Source organism: Microcebus murinus, chromosome 12, assembly GCF_040939455.1.
Source record: "Microcebus murinus isolate Inina chromosome 12, M.murinus_Inina_mat1.0, whole genome shotgun sequence".
Classification (NCBI taxonomy): Eukaryota; Metazoa; Chordata; class Mammalia; order Primates; family Cheirogaleidae; genus Microcebus; species Microcebus murinus.
The window spans coordinates 9,157,919-9,171,426 of NC_134115.1; the positions used below are offsets into that span (position 1 = coordinate 9,157,919).

The window sequence follows — 13,508 nt, forward strand, 5'->3', positions numbered from 1 at the left end:
TGAATTCTATATGCCAGATGCTTTCTTCAGTATTAATTTTTTTTAATGCATTCTTTTTAAAAAAGAAAACACATAAAAGCATAGAACGCTGTTACTGAAAGGGATTTGAGAAGAAACTGTTCCTTAATCATTGTACAAGTAAGCTGAAAGATTATTACACATACTCATTTTTTTGAAACCTCCGAGGCTGTTTTGAGGACAGTGTCCGAGAGAACCACAAGTCAGTTAATCCTGTACTGACTTCTCATGGAGTTCTCATGGAGTTTCTTTACGTTGAGCATCTCTAATAAATCCAAAATGCTCTAAAATCAAAATTTTTGAGCACTGACATGACACCACAATTGAAGAATTCCACACCTGACTTCATGTGACAGGTCACAGTCAAAACGCAGGCACATGACACACAGTTCATTCAACATCCCCAAGAGAAGAAAGACCTTCCCAGCTCTCTTCAGCTGCAATAGCATTGTGCATTCATAACAGAACAAGAAGTTATGTCAGTTTATAAAGTCAGACTTATAAGACAAAAAAACCATTGTTAATGAGGCAGATTACTCTGGAAGAAACATTTTAAAAAGCCATGCAACAGGATGCCTCCTCATCCCTAGAGGATCCTTCCTGGTCCCTCAACTGCTTCTAATGTTTCTTCTCACCGGAAAAGAGAAAATACAGTGTACAGTAGCCTTTTAATCAAAACACAGCAGCATAGATGGTGACTGCAAGTCTACCGTTGTTTGTTGCTGCTGCTGTTTAATAGCTGATAGAGGTATTCTGGTGATGCTACTGTGCTGCTTACTGGCCTGGACACACTATTCACTGTACTAATGGTATGTCATGTTAAGTACTTAACATGGTATGTCATGTTAAGTACTGTTAAGTACTTATGTGTCAATAAGGGTGAGAAAATGATTGTTCATTGGTATCATGTAAATTCAGTGTCAGGAATGATGGTGATGCCAAACAACCACAGATTGTTCCTGTGGGTAGCTAAGATAGTGACACCTTTGCTTTCTGATGGTTCATTGGATACAAACTTTGTTTCATGCATAATATTATTAAAAATATTGCATAAAATTACCTTCAAGCTATGTGTATAAAGTATATGTGAAACATAAATTCACAAAATTTTGTGAATTTTGTATTTAGACTTGGGTCCTGTCCCCAATGTATGTCATGCATATGCATATATTACAAAATCCGAAAAATTTTGAAATCTGAAACACTTCTGATCCCAAGCATTTTGGATAAGGGGTACTCTACTTGTATTCCAGACTCTCACAAGTTTCCCAAGTTTGGTTTTAATTGACCTTTATGGGACTATTTACTCAATGATCAGGAGCTGCACCAAATTAATCACCTCCATAGAACTGTAACTTAGCTGATGTGAAGATCAAGTTTGTGAGGTCTCTTTGAGAGGCAATCTCAATGAATTCATTGAGTGACCAAATATGGAGAAAATAAACCTTGCCTCTGCTGTTTATATACTCATGGATAGTCCTTTTGCTATTTATAAGAACGAATGGCTTACATTTGATATATATGACCTATGTTCACATGTACTATATGGCTAATAGGTAAAAATAAATGAATGAGATCCTGTTTTAATAGAGTTTATTATTATTAATAATAATACGGTAAAACTAACAGATTAGGGGACAATTGCCATTCAGAACAGTTTCTTACAGTTTGCAAGAGGGAGGGGCAAACCACAGGTGGCTATATGGGGAGCATTAGGGTCAGCCAGTAGACAAATAAGAGAGGGGAAATTGTAGTGATAGCCTTTTTTTTTTTTCTCTGCTTGTTTTTTTTCTTGACCTATGGTAGAGAGTGTCACTATTTTTTTGAGACAGAGTCTCACTCTGTTGCCTGGTTTAGAATGCAGTGGCATCATCATAGCTCACTGCAATCTCAAACTCCTGGACTGAAGCCATCTTCCTGCTCCTCAGTCTCCCAAGTAGCTGGGGCTGCAGGCACATGCCACAGCACCCAGCCAATTGTTTCTAGTTTTGGTAGAGACAGGGTCTCCTCTTGGTTAGGCTGGTCTCAAACTCCTGACCTCAAGCTCTCCTCCCACCTCAGCCTCCCAGGATGCTAGGATTATAGGCGTGAGCCACGGCTTCACTGTTTCCAGCCTTGAGAGCTTTTATTGTAGTTCCCATGGGAGGAATGGTTGAGGCAGGCTGGGTAAGCAGCCTGAGGCTTGGCTTTTTGAATAATTTCAGTGGGCTCTGGGTCAGAGGGCCTGTTCTTAGTTGTTTTGTACCTGGCCCTACCGTTATTACAGCAGATTACAGTGGGGAAAACCTGTGAAGAAAGGACATTGTAAATGAGGTGGTTGAGGTGTGGATTTGGGTTTAGTTTTGCATTTGAAAAGCACATTGGAAGGAAAGGTGGTTTACTGTCTCTAGGGATTGGTTAAAATTGGGGGGGGGGGCAGTCACTTCATGATCAGCAAGAACCCAAATGTCAAAGCATCAGAATACAAAAGCCATGGTTAATAGGGAGTCCTCCCTGAGGCCTTTTAAAAATCCAAGTCAGTGAAAGCCTTCAAAAATTCATTCTTCCATAAAAGCAAGGAGAAAACTGGAAAAACTGTCAGTCAACTTTTTCAAAACTTTTGAAAATTAACCAAAGGCTTACAGCAATCCAGGGAGCATTTATCCAGGAAAGATGGCAGAATCTTTGTAAGAAGAGTGAGCTTTGTGGTGTTTTAAAAGCCTATTGCCATCTCTTCCTTTCCAGCCCTGCAGTAGCCTTGAAAAATCTAAATCCCACCATCATGGTGATAACCAGCAGTCTGGCAGCCACTGGAGGGGGAAGAATGGGTTTGAACTCCTTCAAAGCCTCATTCCAATGAATTGTCATTTTGGACGTGTGTCCTTATTGGAACTGACCTAGGGTGAAAAGCCTTTTACCTGGGAACATTTGTTGAAAACATGTGGAAGCAATTTTTAAATTTCTTGTCTGCTTGAGGTATAAAAGGTTTACCAAAAGTCTTCAAAGGAAAAACTGGACAATGAGATGGTCATGAAAGGATCTGACATTCTTGCCCATGTATAGGGTTGTGCACATGCCCAGGGTTGTGTGGATGCTCAGAAAAGACCTGAGGTGGCCCTAAGTTCTCACTCCTGCCTGACCATGATGCTGTGTAAAAGCAGGAAGTGAAACTAAGGCAGAATTGTCAGTTGCCTTGCTTATTATTGAAGACATGCCTCAATACATACAGAGCCCCATGGCAAAGATTAGAACATACTGGTTCTAATCTAGATATTTAAGCAAATCTCTGTCCAAGTACAAGTAGAGTAGCCATTATCTGAAATGCTTGAGATCAGAAGTGTTTTGGATTTTGGATTTTTCAGATTTTGGAATATTTGCATTATACTTACTAGTTGAGCATCCCAAATTTGAAAATTGGAAATATTTCAATGAGCATTTCCTTTGAGCATTGCGTTGGCAGAGGCAGGGTCTCACTCTCTCCCCTGAGCCTGTGGGACACAGAGAGTTATGAGAGTGAAATACAGTTTAACATAGTCTAAGATGGTGAATTGAGGTGTCCAACAGACCCGTCCTCTATAGAGGCAGATTTCTGAGGATCAGTTTGCAGACTGTTCCCAGGTCCACCTAGGGAGGCATGAGCTATGGATGGCAGGGCCATCCAAGGGAAGGGGTCTGGGTCACTGTGTCCACTCAGAGCTGAGTCACCACATCCAGGATACTTGGATTGATAGAGAGGGGACAATGGACCCACAGAAAATTCTTGAAGACCCTGCTCCTTTGAATTGATTTAGCCCGAGTTCTTACATTTGAAATCCTGGGGTCTTGGTTAACACCTCTGTTGAGACCCTTCATTCCTGTGGCTCTGCGTGTGGGCACTGACCAAACATAAGGAGAGAGGGATCCTCAGAGGAGGCCAGTTCCTGGGCCCTTGGGAGGCAGGACCAGGCTTCCCTGCAGCAAAAGAAACCTGGAAATCAGGGTAGTGGGCTTCCCCCAGGGATGGGGCCACCATTCTGCCCTAACAGGATCGTGTGCAGACATGCGGCTGTGGTATAGCCCAGCTCTGACCCTCTAGCTGTGCTATAGGACTGGGTGGGGGCTGGGCTGCTATGAGCTCTTTCCACCTCCCTCATGACACTACGTAAGTAATGTCACTTTTATTTGTGGAGCAAAGTGAGGAACACAGTTTTCTAGAACATGGGTGAGAGTCTTCTCTTCCCTGACCCCAATGGATGCATACCCTGGCTGGCTGGCACTCATTTGTGTTAGTGACGGAACAATCCATAGGACCTTCTGAGGTCAGCTGTGGCTCACAGGCCACTGGCAAGCGGAGGCAGAGCTGCAGAGCCCTTTGGAGCTATGAACGGCCTGCTGTCCGCATTCGAAATGTCTCCACAGCTACTCTTGGACCAGCTGTGGGCTGTTCTAATGATGATGTTCAAAAGCGTAGAGCAAGTGCAGGAGCCCTGCGGTTCTCCTGGCAGGTCCTGGTGTGCACTGCTCTGGTGGCCTTTCTAGTGAGGAGAGGCGTCTCAGGAAGACGAAGGGAAGAGCCAGCCAGAAGGGTTCAGTCTGCGGTAAGGTGGACCCAAAAGCCCGAGCCAAGACTGAGCCAACACCAAAGGCTGACACTGGTCTCCCATCAACCATGGTGGAGGACAGTCCTCTATGGCTCCAAATCTTCAGCTTGGCAGCTCTAAATGGAATGAGTGCATATTCCTTACAGAACACGGCTATTAATGACCTGCTTAATGAAGGAGAGAAAAGCCAGCTTCCTGAACTTTCCTAGGTGCTGGAAAAACAACATGTCTCAGTCACTTCACAGCACAATGGAGATCTCCAGAAGAGGACTGTGGCGGGTTTGGATGACGATGGGGACCTTCAGCAGCAGTGTGAAGAACTTGTCCAGGACAAGGGGAAGAAGGGAAGGCTGGAGAGTACAAAGGCAGTAATGATCCAGGCAGGGAATGGTCAAGTCAGATGACAGTCATCCCTGGCCCACACCCTGCTCAGCCCTCTGCAGCTGCCCAGCCCTGTGAGTGACCATCCGGAGGACGGGGATGTGGAGGTGGAGAGAAACAAGGAAGCAGGACAGTCCGATCACCCAGTCTCCACCAGAAGTCCCTCTGAACATTTTCAGTGATGGTGACTTAACTGCATGCTTGGAAAGTCCTGAAGAGGAGATTGGAGAAGTAGCCGGACAACCACAAAGAAACCAGTAGGGAAGAGCTGGAAAAACAAATTGAAACCCTGCAAGCCCAGGAGGCCTCTCTGCAGGAAGACAATGAGCAGCTGGACAGGGAGCTCCAGGAGCTCAAGCTGAGGCTGCAAACACTAGCTGCTTTGGAGCAAGAACATGTGATGGGACCTGAGAGGAATTTGGTGGAGGAGGAAGCCCACTGCTCGGAGATGGAGAAGAGACTTGTCACTGTCCCCGTAATGACAAACCTCCCTCGGCAGACAAAACACATCTACAAGAAGATGGCTGAAGACCTGGCCCAGGAATTGGAGACAGCCACTTCCTTTTATTTGAGGGACATCCTCTTCCATGAGTGTAGAATGCAGGACAGCTGGGTGGCCGCCATGTCTACTCAGCATGATGTCAGGTTGCTCAGGAGAGAAATCAACTGCAACAGGCAGAAGCTGGCTGCTGGCAAGGCCATGCTCCAGCCTTTCCCGAGTGGCCCTTCTGCTGCTGGGGCCCCACCCACAGCCCACAGGGGCCCGGAGGTGCAAGGGGGGACCATGGGCTGTAAGCTACCCCAGGAGCAAGGAGGGTGACCCCCTGTGAGGGCTCAGGGTCCAGGGCGACCTTCTGGTTTGATTGTGCTTCCCCTGCAGCCAGGTCCTGAAGACAACAGCTTAGGCAGAACGTCAGCTGCTGCTTCTCCCTCTGAGGGAGATTTTTGATTGAGCTCTTTTTAATTAAACTGTTGTTCTTTAATTCACATTGAAATTACATCATAATTGTAAGGTAGTATTTTTCAGATATAGATTGTTTAATATAATTCTTATGCATACTGCATTTCCACATGTCTGAACCCTGTAGAAGTACATGCTATAAGTATTGTGGGTTTTTTTTTTTGAGACAAAGTCTCACTCTGTTGCCCTGAGTAGAGTTCCATAGTGTCAGCCTAGCTCACAGCCTCTTTAGACTCCTGGTTCAAGCAATCCTTCTGCCTCAGCCTCCCGAGTAGCTGGGACTACATGCATGCGTCATCATGCCTGGCTAATTTTTTCTATATATTTTTAGCTGTCCAGCTAATTTCTTTCTATTTTTGGTAGAGACGGGGTCTCACTCTTGCTCAGGCTGGTCTCAAACTCCTGAGCTCAAATGATCCGCCCACCTCAGCCTCCCAGAATGCTAGGATTACGGGTATGAGCCACCACGCCCTGCGTAAGTTTTGTGTTTTGATTTAGATAAAGGGCCCTGCTTATGTAAACATCAGTGAAGTTTGACATGGATAGAGTTGTTTAAAGCACTGTCCATTTCTGTGCGCTGTGAATGGTTATAAGAAAACAGTATAATTTACCTGAATAAAGTTTAGTTGTAAATAACAATGCAAAAATAGAGTCATAAACATTACTGCTACACCATTTAAAGTCCATCATATTTTTATTAGTTTAGTCTCACCGTTTGTAGAATAATTGAGGGAGGTTAATATTTTGCAACTATTCCTGCTTTGTACTTTAAAAAAAACAAACCTTGGTTTTTTTAAAAGGATGTTTAATATTTGTTATTTAAACATTTTAAATATATATATAATCAAAAATCAGTTTTCTGTTGATGGCAAGCATACACACACACACACACTCTCTCTCTCTCATACGCACACCACCATCCCCTACCACAATGCAGACACAGGCAGTCTTAGTTGTTATGTTAAACCTGAGGAAAATGTAAACATAAAGATAGCTGGGAATATTGAAATAAGGTTTTAAAATAAATGAGAAAGAAAAAGTCCTGCACACTCAATTTGTACATATCCCAAAGACTCCTACATTATCTGTACACTAAAGGTTGGTTACTTCAGGGACAGGACAGGAACTCAACAGGACACTCTGTACTCCACCCATGTAGATACAAAGACTGTGGTGACATTCCAGATCCTGCCTTGGGACAAGGCCACAGCAAGAACAAGGGGTGGTGAGGGGCCCAGACCTACCCATGGGACAGCTTCCCTTACCCTAGGCCTGAAGGGAGCAGGAAGGGGCTGGTATGGTCTGAGCCTGGGACATAGCTGTTCAGGGCCCTGCAACCCTGCCCCTGCCCTCACTCCTGCTGTTCCCCCCTTCACTGCTGGGTCACCAGTCACCAGCACCCAGAGGGCCTGGGCCATGGAGAGGAGTCAACTCAGCAGAGCAGGCCAGAGTGGGTCAGAAAAGGGACAGGCCACTGTAGAGCTTGGATGGCACCTGTGACTATGGAGTGAAAGTGTGGATGTTGCTATATCCCTGCTCATCTCTAGTGTCCATGAGTATCTTTGAGTTTTTGCCATGTCTTTAGTGTGGTGGCAGGTGCTTGGGAGGCAGTGATGGCAGAACAGCCCTAGGAGGCCCAAGGATCACAGAGCTCATATCCTGGAGAGGGGCAGGTGGACACTCAGATCCCAGGGATACACAAGGGTAACACGTGCTCTCCAGACTCTTAGGACAGGGCTAGAGCAGCCAGGGGGGCTGCAGACCACTGGGAGGGGACATGGCAGCTGAGATTTGAAGGCCAGGAGGTGGCAGGGAATGTCAGGGGAACATTCCAGGCAGCAGAATAGGTGGGATCAAGGCCCAAGAGCTCAGCTTGGAGAAAGATAAGAGTCTTAGGAAGGGGAGGGGGCACTGTGATGTGGCTCCAGAGATCTCTCTGGCTGTGCAGGCATGGCTATGGGTGGGCACAGCATTTGGGGAGGGTCCTGATAGGGCCTTGTAAGAACACAGGGGGCTCCCCTGGGGAGGTCACCAGTATGGAGAAGTGAGGTTTGAGGGCATGTGGGGCAGGGAAGAGATGTGAAGGATGGCACTCTGAGCTTTCCCACTGACCCTGTGTGGGATTTGGACTGCCTTAAATCACCCCTCCTGAAACTTTTGAAGAAACTGGGAATGAGGCAGCAAGGCAGGCTGTGTCAGCCCCATGAAGCAGGTCTTCTGTGGGATAGTGTGGATAAGACATGTTCATCTGTAACTTCCCCTCAGTGACCCATGACCAGGTGACCTCATCTCTGAGGTGCAGAGCCCATGTACATCTGTGCAGGGGCGCTGTTGCCAATTATTCTCTGAGATGGCCCAGATCCCCTCCATTGCTCAGCCCAGACCCCTGGGATGCTCTCCTGACAAGTGCTATTAATAGTTCCTCCCAGTTGCCATCCAGTCCATCTCATGCCCTATAGATCCTAACTTCTGTCTCTGTGTCTTTTGCACCAACATCCTGGTAGTTCTTGGAGCAGTTTATCCTGAACCAATCCCTTTTATGGGACCCCTTTCATTCCTGCCCCCTCATTCATCTCCATGAAGCAGCCAGATTGGACCTTTAACCCAGGTCCTGAGTTTGTAAAGCATAAGGCCAGCACCTGGCATGTGTGTGATGTGTAGCAAACCGTGTCCTGGCCCCATCTCCCTGGTTCTGGGGCATGAAGGGCAAATGTCCCAGTTACCCTCTTTGATGCTTGGTTGTGTCTGGCATATGATAAAGAGCTCCACTTTTCAGTCTTAAAAGTGTTCCACTTAAGACAATCGATTAAAAGGTCACAGCCTGATGTGGTGGCTCACACTGTAATCCTAGCACTTTGGGAGGTCAAGGCAGGAAGATCGCTTGAGGGCAGGAATTCGAGACCAGCTCTGAGCAAGAGCGAGACTCTGTCCCTACAAAAAATGGAAAAATTAGCTAGGCATGGTGGCGCACGCCTATAGTCCCAGCTACTAGGGAAGCTGAGGCAGGAGGATCACTGGAGCTCAGAAGTTTGAGGTTGCAGTGAACTATGATGATGCTACTGAACTCTAGTATAGGTAACAGAGAAAGACCCTGTCTCAAAGAGAAAAAAGTCACAAAATTATGGCTTACCTCAGTTAAACTTTATCAGAATGCACCATTTCAAAGTATATATATAAACTCGTAACATATGAAACAATAAATCTTCTAGAAGACAACATAGGAAAAACTCTTCTAGACATCGGCCTTGGCAAAGAATTTATGACTAAGATCCCAAGGGCAAGTATAACAACAAAAATAGATAAATGGGACTTACCTTTTGCACAGCAAAGGAAATAATCAACAGAGCAAATAGACAATCTACAGAATGGGAGAAAATATTCATAAAGTATACATCGGACAAAGGGCTAATATCCAGAATCTATAAAGAACTCAAATCAGCAAGAAAAACAAAACACAAGCCTATCAAAAGGTGAGCAAAAGACATGAACAGAAATTTTTCAAATGAAAATAGACAAATGGCCAAAAAAACCTATGAAAAAATGCTCAATTTCACTAATTATGAGGGAAATGAAAATTAAAACAGTGAGGTACCACATTACCCCTGTCAGAATCCCCATTATTAAAAAGTCAAAAAACAATAAGTGTTGGTACAGATGTGGTGAAAAGGGAACATTTATACACCGTTGGTGGGAATATAAACTAGTACAACTATGCAAAGCAGTATGGTGATTCCTCAAAGAATTAAAAGTAGACCTAACATTTAATTCAGCAATCCCACTATTGGGTATCTACCCAAAGAATACACTTGCATCCAAATGTTTATCACAGCACAATTCACAATTGCAAAGATATGGAACCAACCCTAAGTGCATATCAACTGATGAATGGTTAGAGAAAATGTGATATATATATATATATACATATATATATATACACACACACACACACACCATGGGATACTACTCAGCCATAAAAAGGAATGAAATAATGTCTTTTGCAGGAACTTTGATGGAACTGGAAACCATTGTCCTAACTGAAGTATCTCAGGAATGGAAAAACAAATACCACATGTTCTCACTTATAAGTGGAAGCTAAATGAGGGGTATATATGGTTGTAAAATAGTATAATGGATATTGAAAACTAAGAAAGGGCAAGGGTGGGAGGGTATTGAGGGATAAAAATCTACCTGTCAGGTACAACGTACACTATTTTGGTGGTGGGTACACTGAAAGACCTGAGTTCAGCATGATAAAATTCATCTGTGTAACAAAAACACTTGTACTCCATAAATTTTTTGAAATTAAAACAAAAAACCACTTGTCTTTAAAAATGTAAAAAAAAGAGGAAAGGGGCATTTCAGGCTGAGAAAAATACCATTTGTAATCAGTATAAGCAATCATACAGGAGGGACGTAAGTGCAGGGTTCCGGTATGTAGAACTCTAGCAAGTACTTTTTTAGTTTTAGTGTAAGATAGATGAAAAATAAAAAATAAAGCTAGATTGGGTCTATTATGTAATAATATTTGTTACTCATAGAATCTTTTGTTCCCACAGAGCAGAAGGAAGAAGAGATCTGTTCATGTTTTTCCGAAGCCTACATTTTTTTGTGGAATCGTTTGAATATCGTAAACGCACATTTAAACATTTCAAGGTAAGGTCTAAAGTCATTGACTTTAAACAAATATGGAAAATGAAGCTGGTATTAATTTGATTCAACCATAAAATTCTTAAATTTTTCCAATAATAGAAAATATTTTCATTGGCTTCTGAAATTTGCAATTATTTGGAATAAGGGGAGGAGGAGTGTGCTTTTGTGCAAATCAGTGAATAATTTATGTTGTGGAATATCTTAAAAGAAGATAGTTATTTTCTAATTTACTTTAAAATGCTCATTTGAAAAATAAGTTTTTCAAGGGTACTTGAAGTAAAACAATAAATGTTAATAAGGAATATAATCATAGATTTATCATGTAGCAGTATAATCTTAATTTCCTGAGCCAGACTCTGTATATTCAACTTCATAATTGTTTTACATTTTGAGTTTAAATGTTGAAGCCTGATTCCACTGAAGTAATGCTTCTTAAGTGTGATGTGAGTACTATAAAGTACTTCTTTTTATTCCCTTTATTTGATTTCAAGCATAACTAGAATTATGTTTGGTTTCATTGCAATCTCTCAAAATCTATTCAGTTGTAATCTCTCAAGACCTATTCAGTTGGTTGGCATTAAATTATTGACAGCAGTGGTTCACCCAAAAACCACTAATTCTGAAAGAATCAACATAAAATAATATTTCAGGGTTCAGGTTTCATCAAAAACTTAAATAGGTCATGACTCTTATTTTTAGGACTGATACTAACTCTCCTTTATTTGGAGTTCTTTTTTACTATTGTATTTGTTCTGTTTGGTTGCAGTAATAAAATGTGTCAAACCTAGGATTTTCTGCACAAAGAAACATGGGCAGTTCCTGTACTGCAGTCCTTTGAGTTCTCATGATTTTGTTATATTTTATCACAAGTAAACAGTTAAATATTTCCACTTAACAACTGGCAAAATACAGTAATGATTGGGGAGTGTGCTAGTACTTGTGGTAATGAATGAATCACCTAATATTGCTGATTCCTTATGCATTTGATTAGATAGTAGAAAATGTGAGCTCTAGCCCTGATTTCCAAGGCTGCTTTGAGTCGAAGTGCATTTCAGGCTGGTGTAGAAGTATTATTGGTTTATTTTTCTATGGAGGATGGAACACTTCTGTAAGCTGATCTTTGCTAGTGATAACATTACTAGGATAGAAAAAAAAAGTCACATTTTTCTGCAACCATCACTACTATCCTCCAGAACTTTTTCATCATCCCAAATTGAAACATACCTAGTAATCACTCCCCATTCATTCCTCCTCCTGGCTCCTGGTACCACTATTCTATTTTCTGTTTCTGTGAATTTGACTCTCATAGGTACCATATGTAAGTGGAATGTCCTTTATATCTGTCTTATTTCACTTTGCATAATGTCCTCAAGGTTTATCCATGTTGTAGCATGCATCAGATTTCCTTTTCTTTTTAAGGCTGAATAATACTCCATTGTATGTACATACATATTGTTTATACATTCATCTGTTGATGGACTCTTGGGTTGTTGCCACTTTTTGTCTGTTGTGAATAATGCTGCTGTGAATGTTGGTGTATAGATGCTTGTTCATGTACTTGTTTTCAATCTTTTAAGTATAATCGTATACCGAGAAGTGGAATTGCTGGACCATATGGTAATGCTATGTTTAATTTTTAGAAGAACCATATACTCTTTTCCACAGCAGTTGTACCATTTTACATTCCCGCCAGCAAAGTGCAGGGATTTAAACTTCTCCACAACCTCTTTAATACTTGTTATTTTCTGTTTTTTTGATAATAGCCAACCTAATGGGTATGAAGTGGTATTTTATTGTGTGTGTTTTTTGTTTTTTTTTTTGAGACAAAGTCTCACTTTGTTACCAGGGCTAGAGTGCCGTGGTGTCAGTCTAGCTCACAGCAACCTCAGACTCCTGGGCTCAGGTGATCCTCCTGCCTCAGCCTCCCAAGTTGGTGGGACTACAGGCATGCGCCGCCATGTCCGGCTAAATTTTTTCTATGTATTTTTAAGTTGTCCAGGTAATTTCTTTCTATTTTTTTTTTAGTAGAGACGGGGTCTCACTATTGCTCAGGCTGGTCTCAAACTCATGAGCTCAAACGATCCACTCACCTTGGCCTCCCAAAGTGCTAGTATTACAGGTGTGAGCCACCATGCCCAGCCTATTATGGTTTTGATTTGCATTTTCCTAACGATTAGCAACATTGGGCATATTTTCATGTGCTGATTGGCCATTTGTATATCTTTGGAGAAATGTCTATGTAAGTCCTTTGCCTAGTTTTTTAATTGGGTTGTTTTTTGTTGTTGAATTACATGAGTTCTTTGTATAGTGTAGATAATTGATTTCTTATCAAATATATGATTTGCAAATACTTTTTCCAGGTTAAATTTTCCTATCTTGATAGTGTACTTTTATACACAAAAGTGAATTTTTTCACATAAATTTTAAAATTTATTTATTTTTATTGATTATAATTGTAAATAGTCATGGGGTAGTCATAGTGATGTTTTGATACATATAATGTTTTTTGATCAGCTCAGTGTCCTTTTCCCGCTGAATGGTCTTGGTTGAAAATCATATATAACCATATATGCAAGGATTTACTTCTAGGCTGTTTAGTGTATTCCATTGGACAATATGTCTAAACTTATGCAGTGCCATGCTATTTTGATTACTGTATCTTTATAGTAAGTTTTGAAATTAGGGAATGTGAGTCTTCTATCTTTGTTCTTCTTTTTAGGATTCTTTTTTTTTTTTATTTGGGATCTCTTAAAATTCCATATGAATTTTGGGGTGGTCTTTTTTATTTCTGCAAAAAGCATCATTGAGATTTTGGTGATTGTGTTCAGTCTGCATATGGTTTTGGGTACTATTGTCATCTTAACAATATTAAATTTTTTAATCCATGAACACAAGGTGTCTTTCCTTTCATGTATGTCTTCTTTAGTTTCTTTCAGCAA

General features: G+C 41.8%; 1 protein-coding gene across 2 annotated transcripts in view; it reads left to right on the top strand.

Moving 5' to 3' along the window:
• Positions 1-13,508, top strand: part of CENPP (centromere protein P) — a 232,289-nt gene that overhangs the window by 34,166 nt on the left and 184,615 nt on the right. For both annotated transcript variants that reach the window (XM_012747144.3, XM_012747142.3), the window contains exon 5: positions 10,476-10,572. In XM_012747144.3, the coding sequence (XP_012602598.1) occupies positions 10,476-10,572 (97 nt within the window). The remainder of the gene's footprint in view (positions 1-10,475; positions 10,573-13,508) is intronic.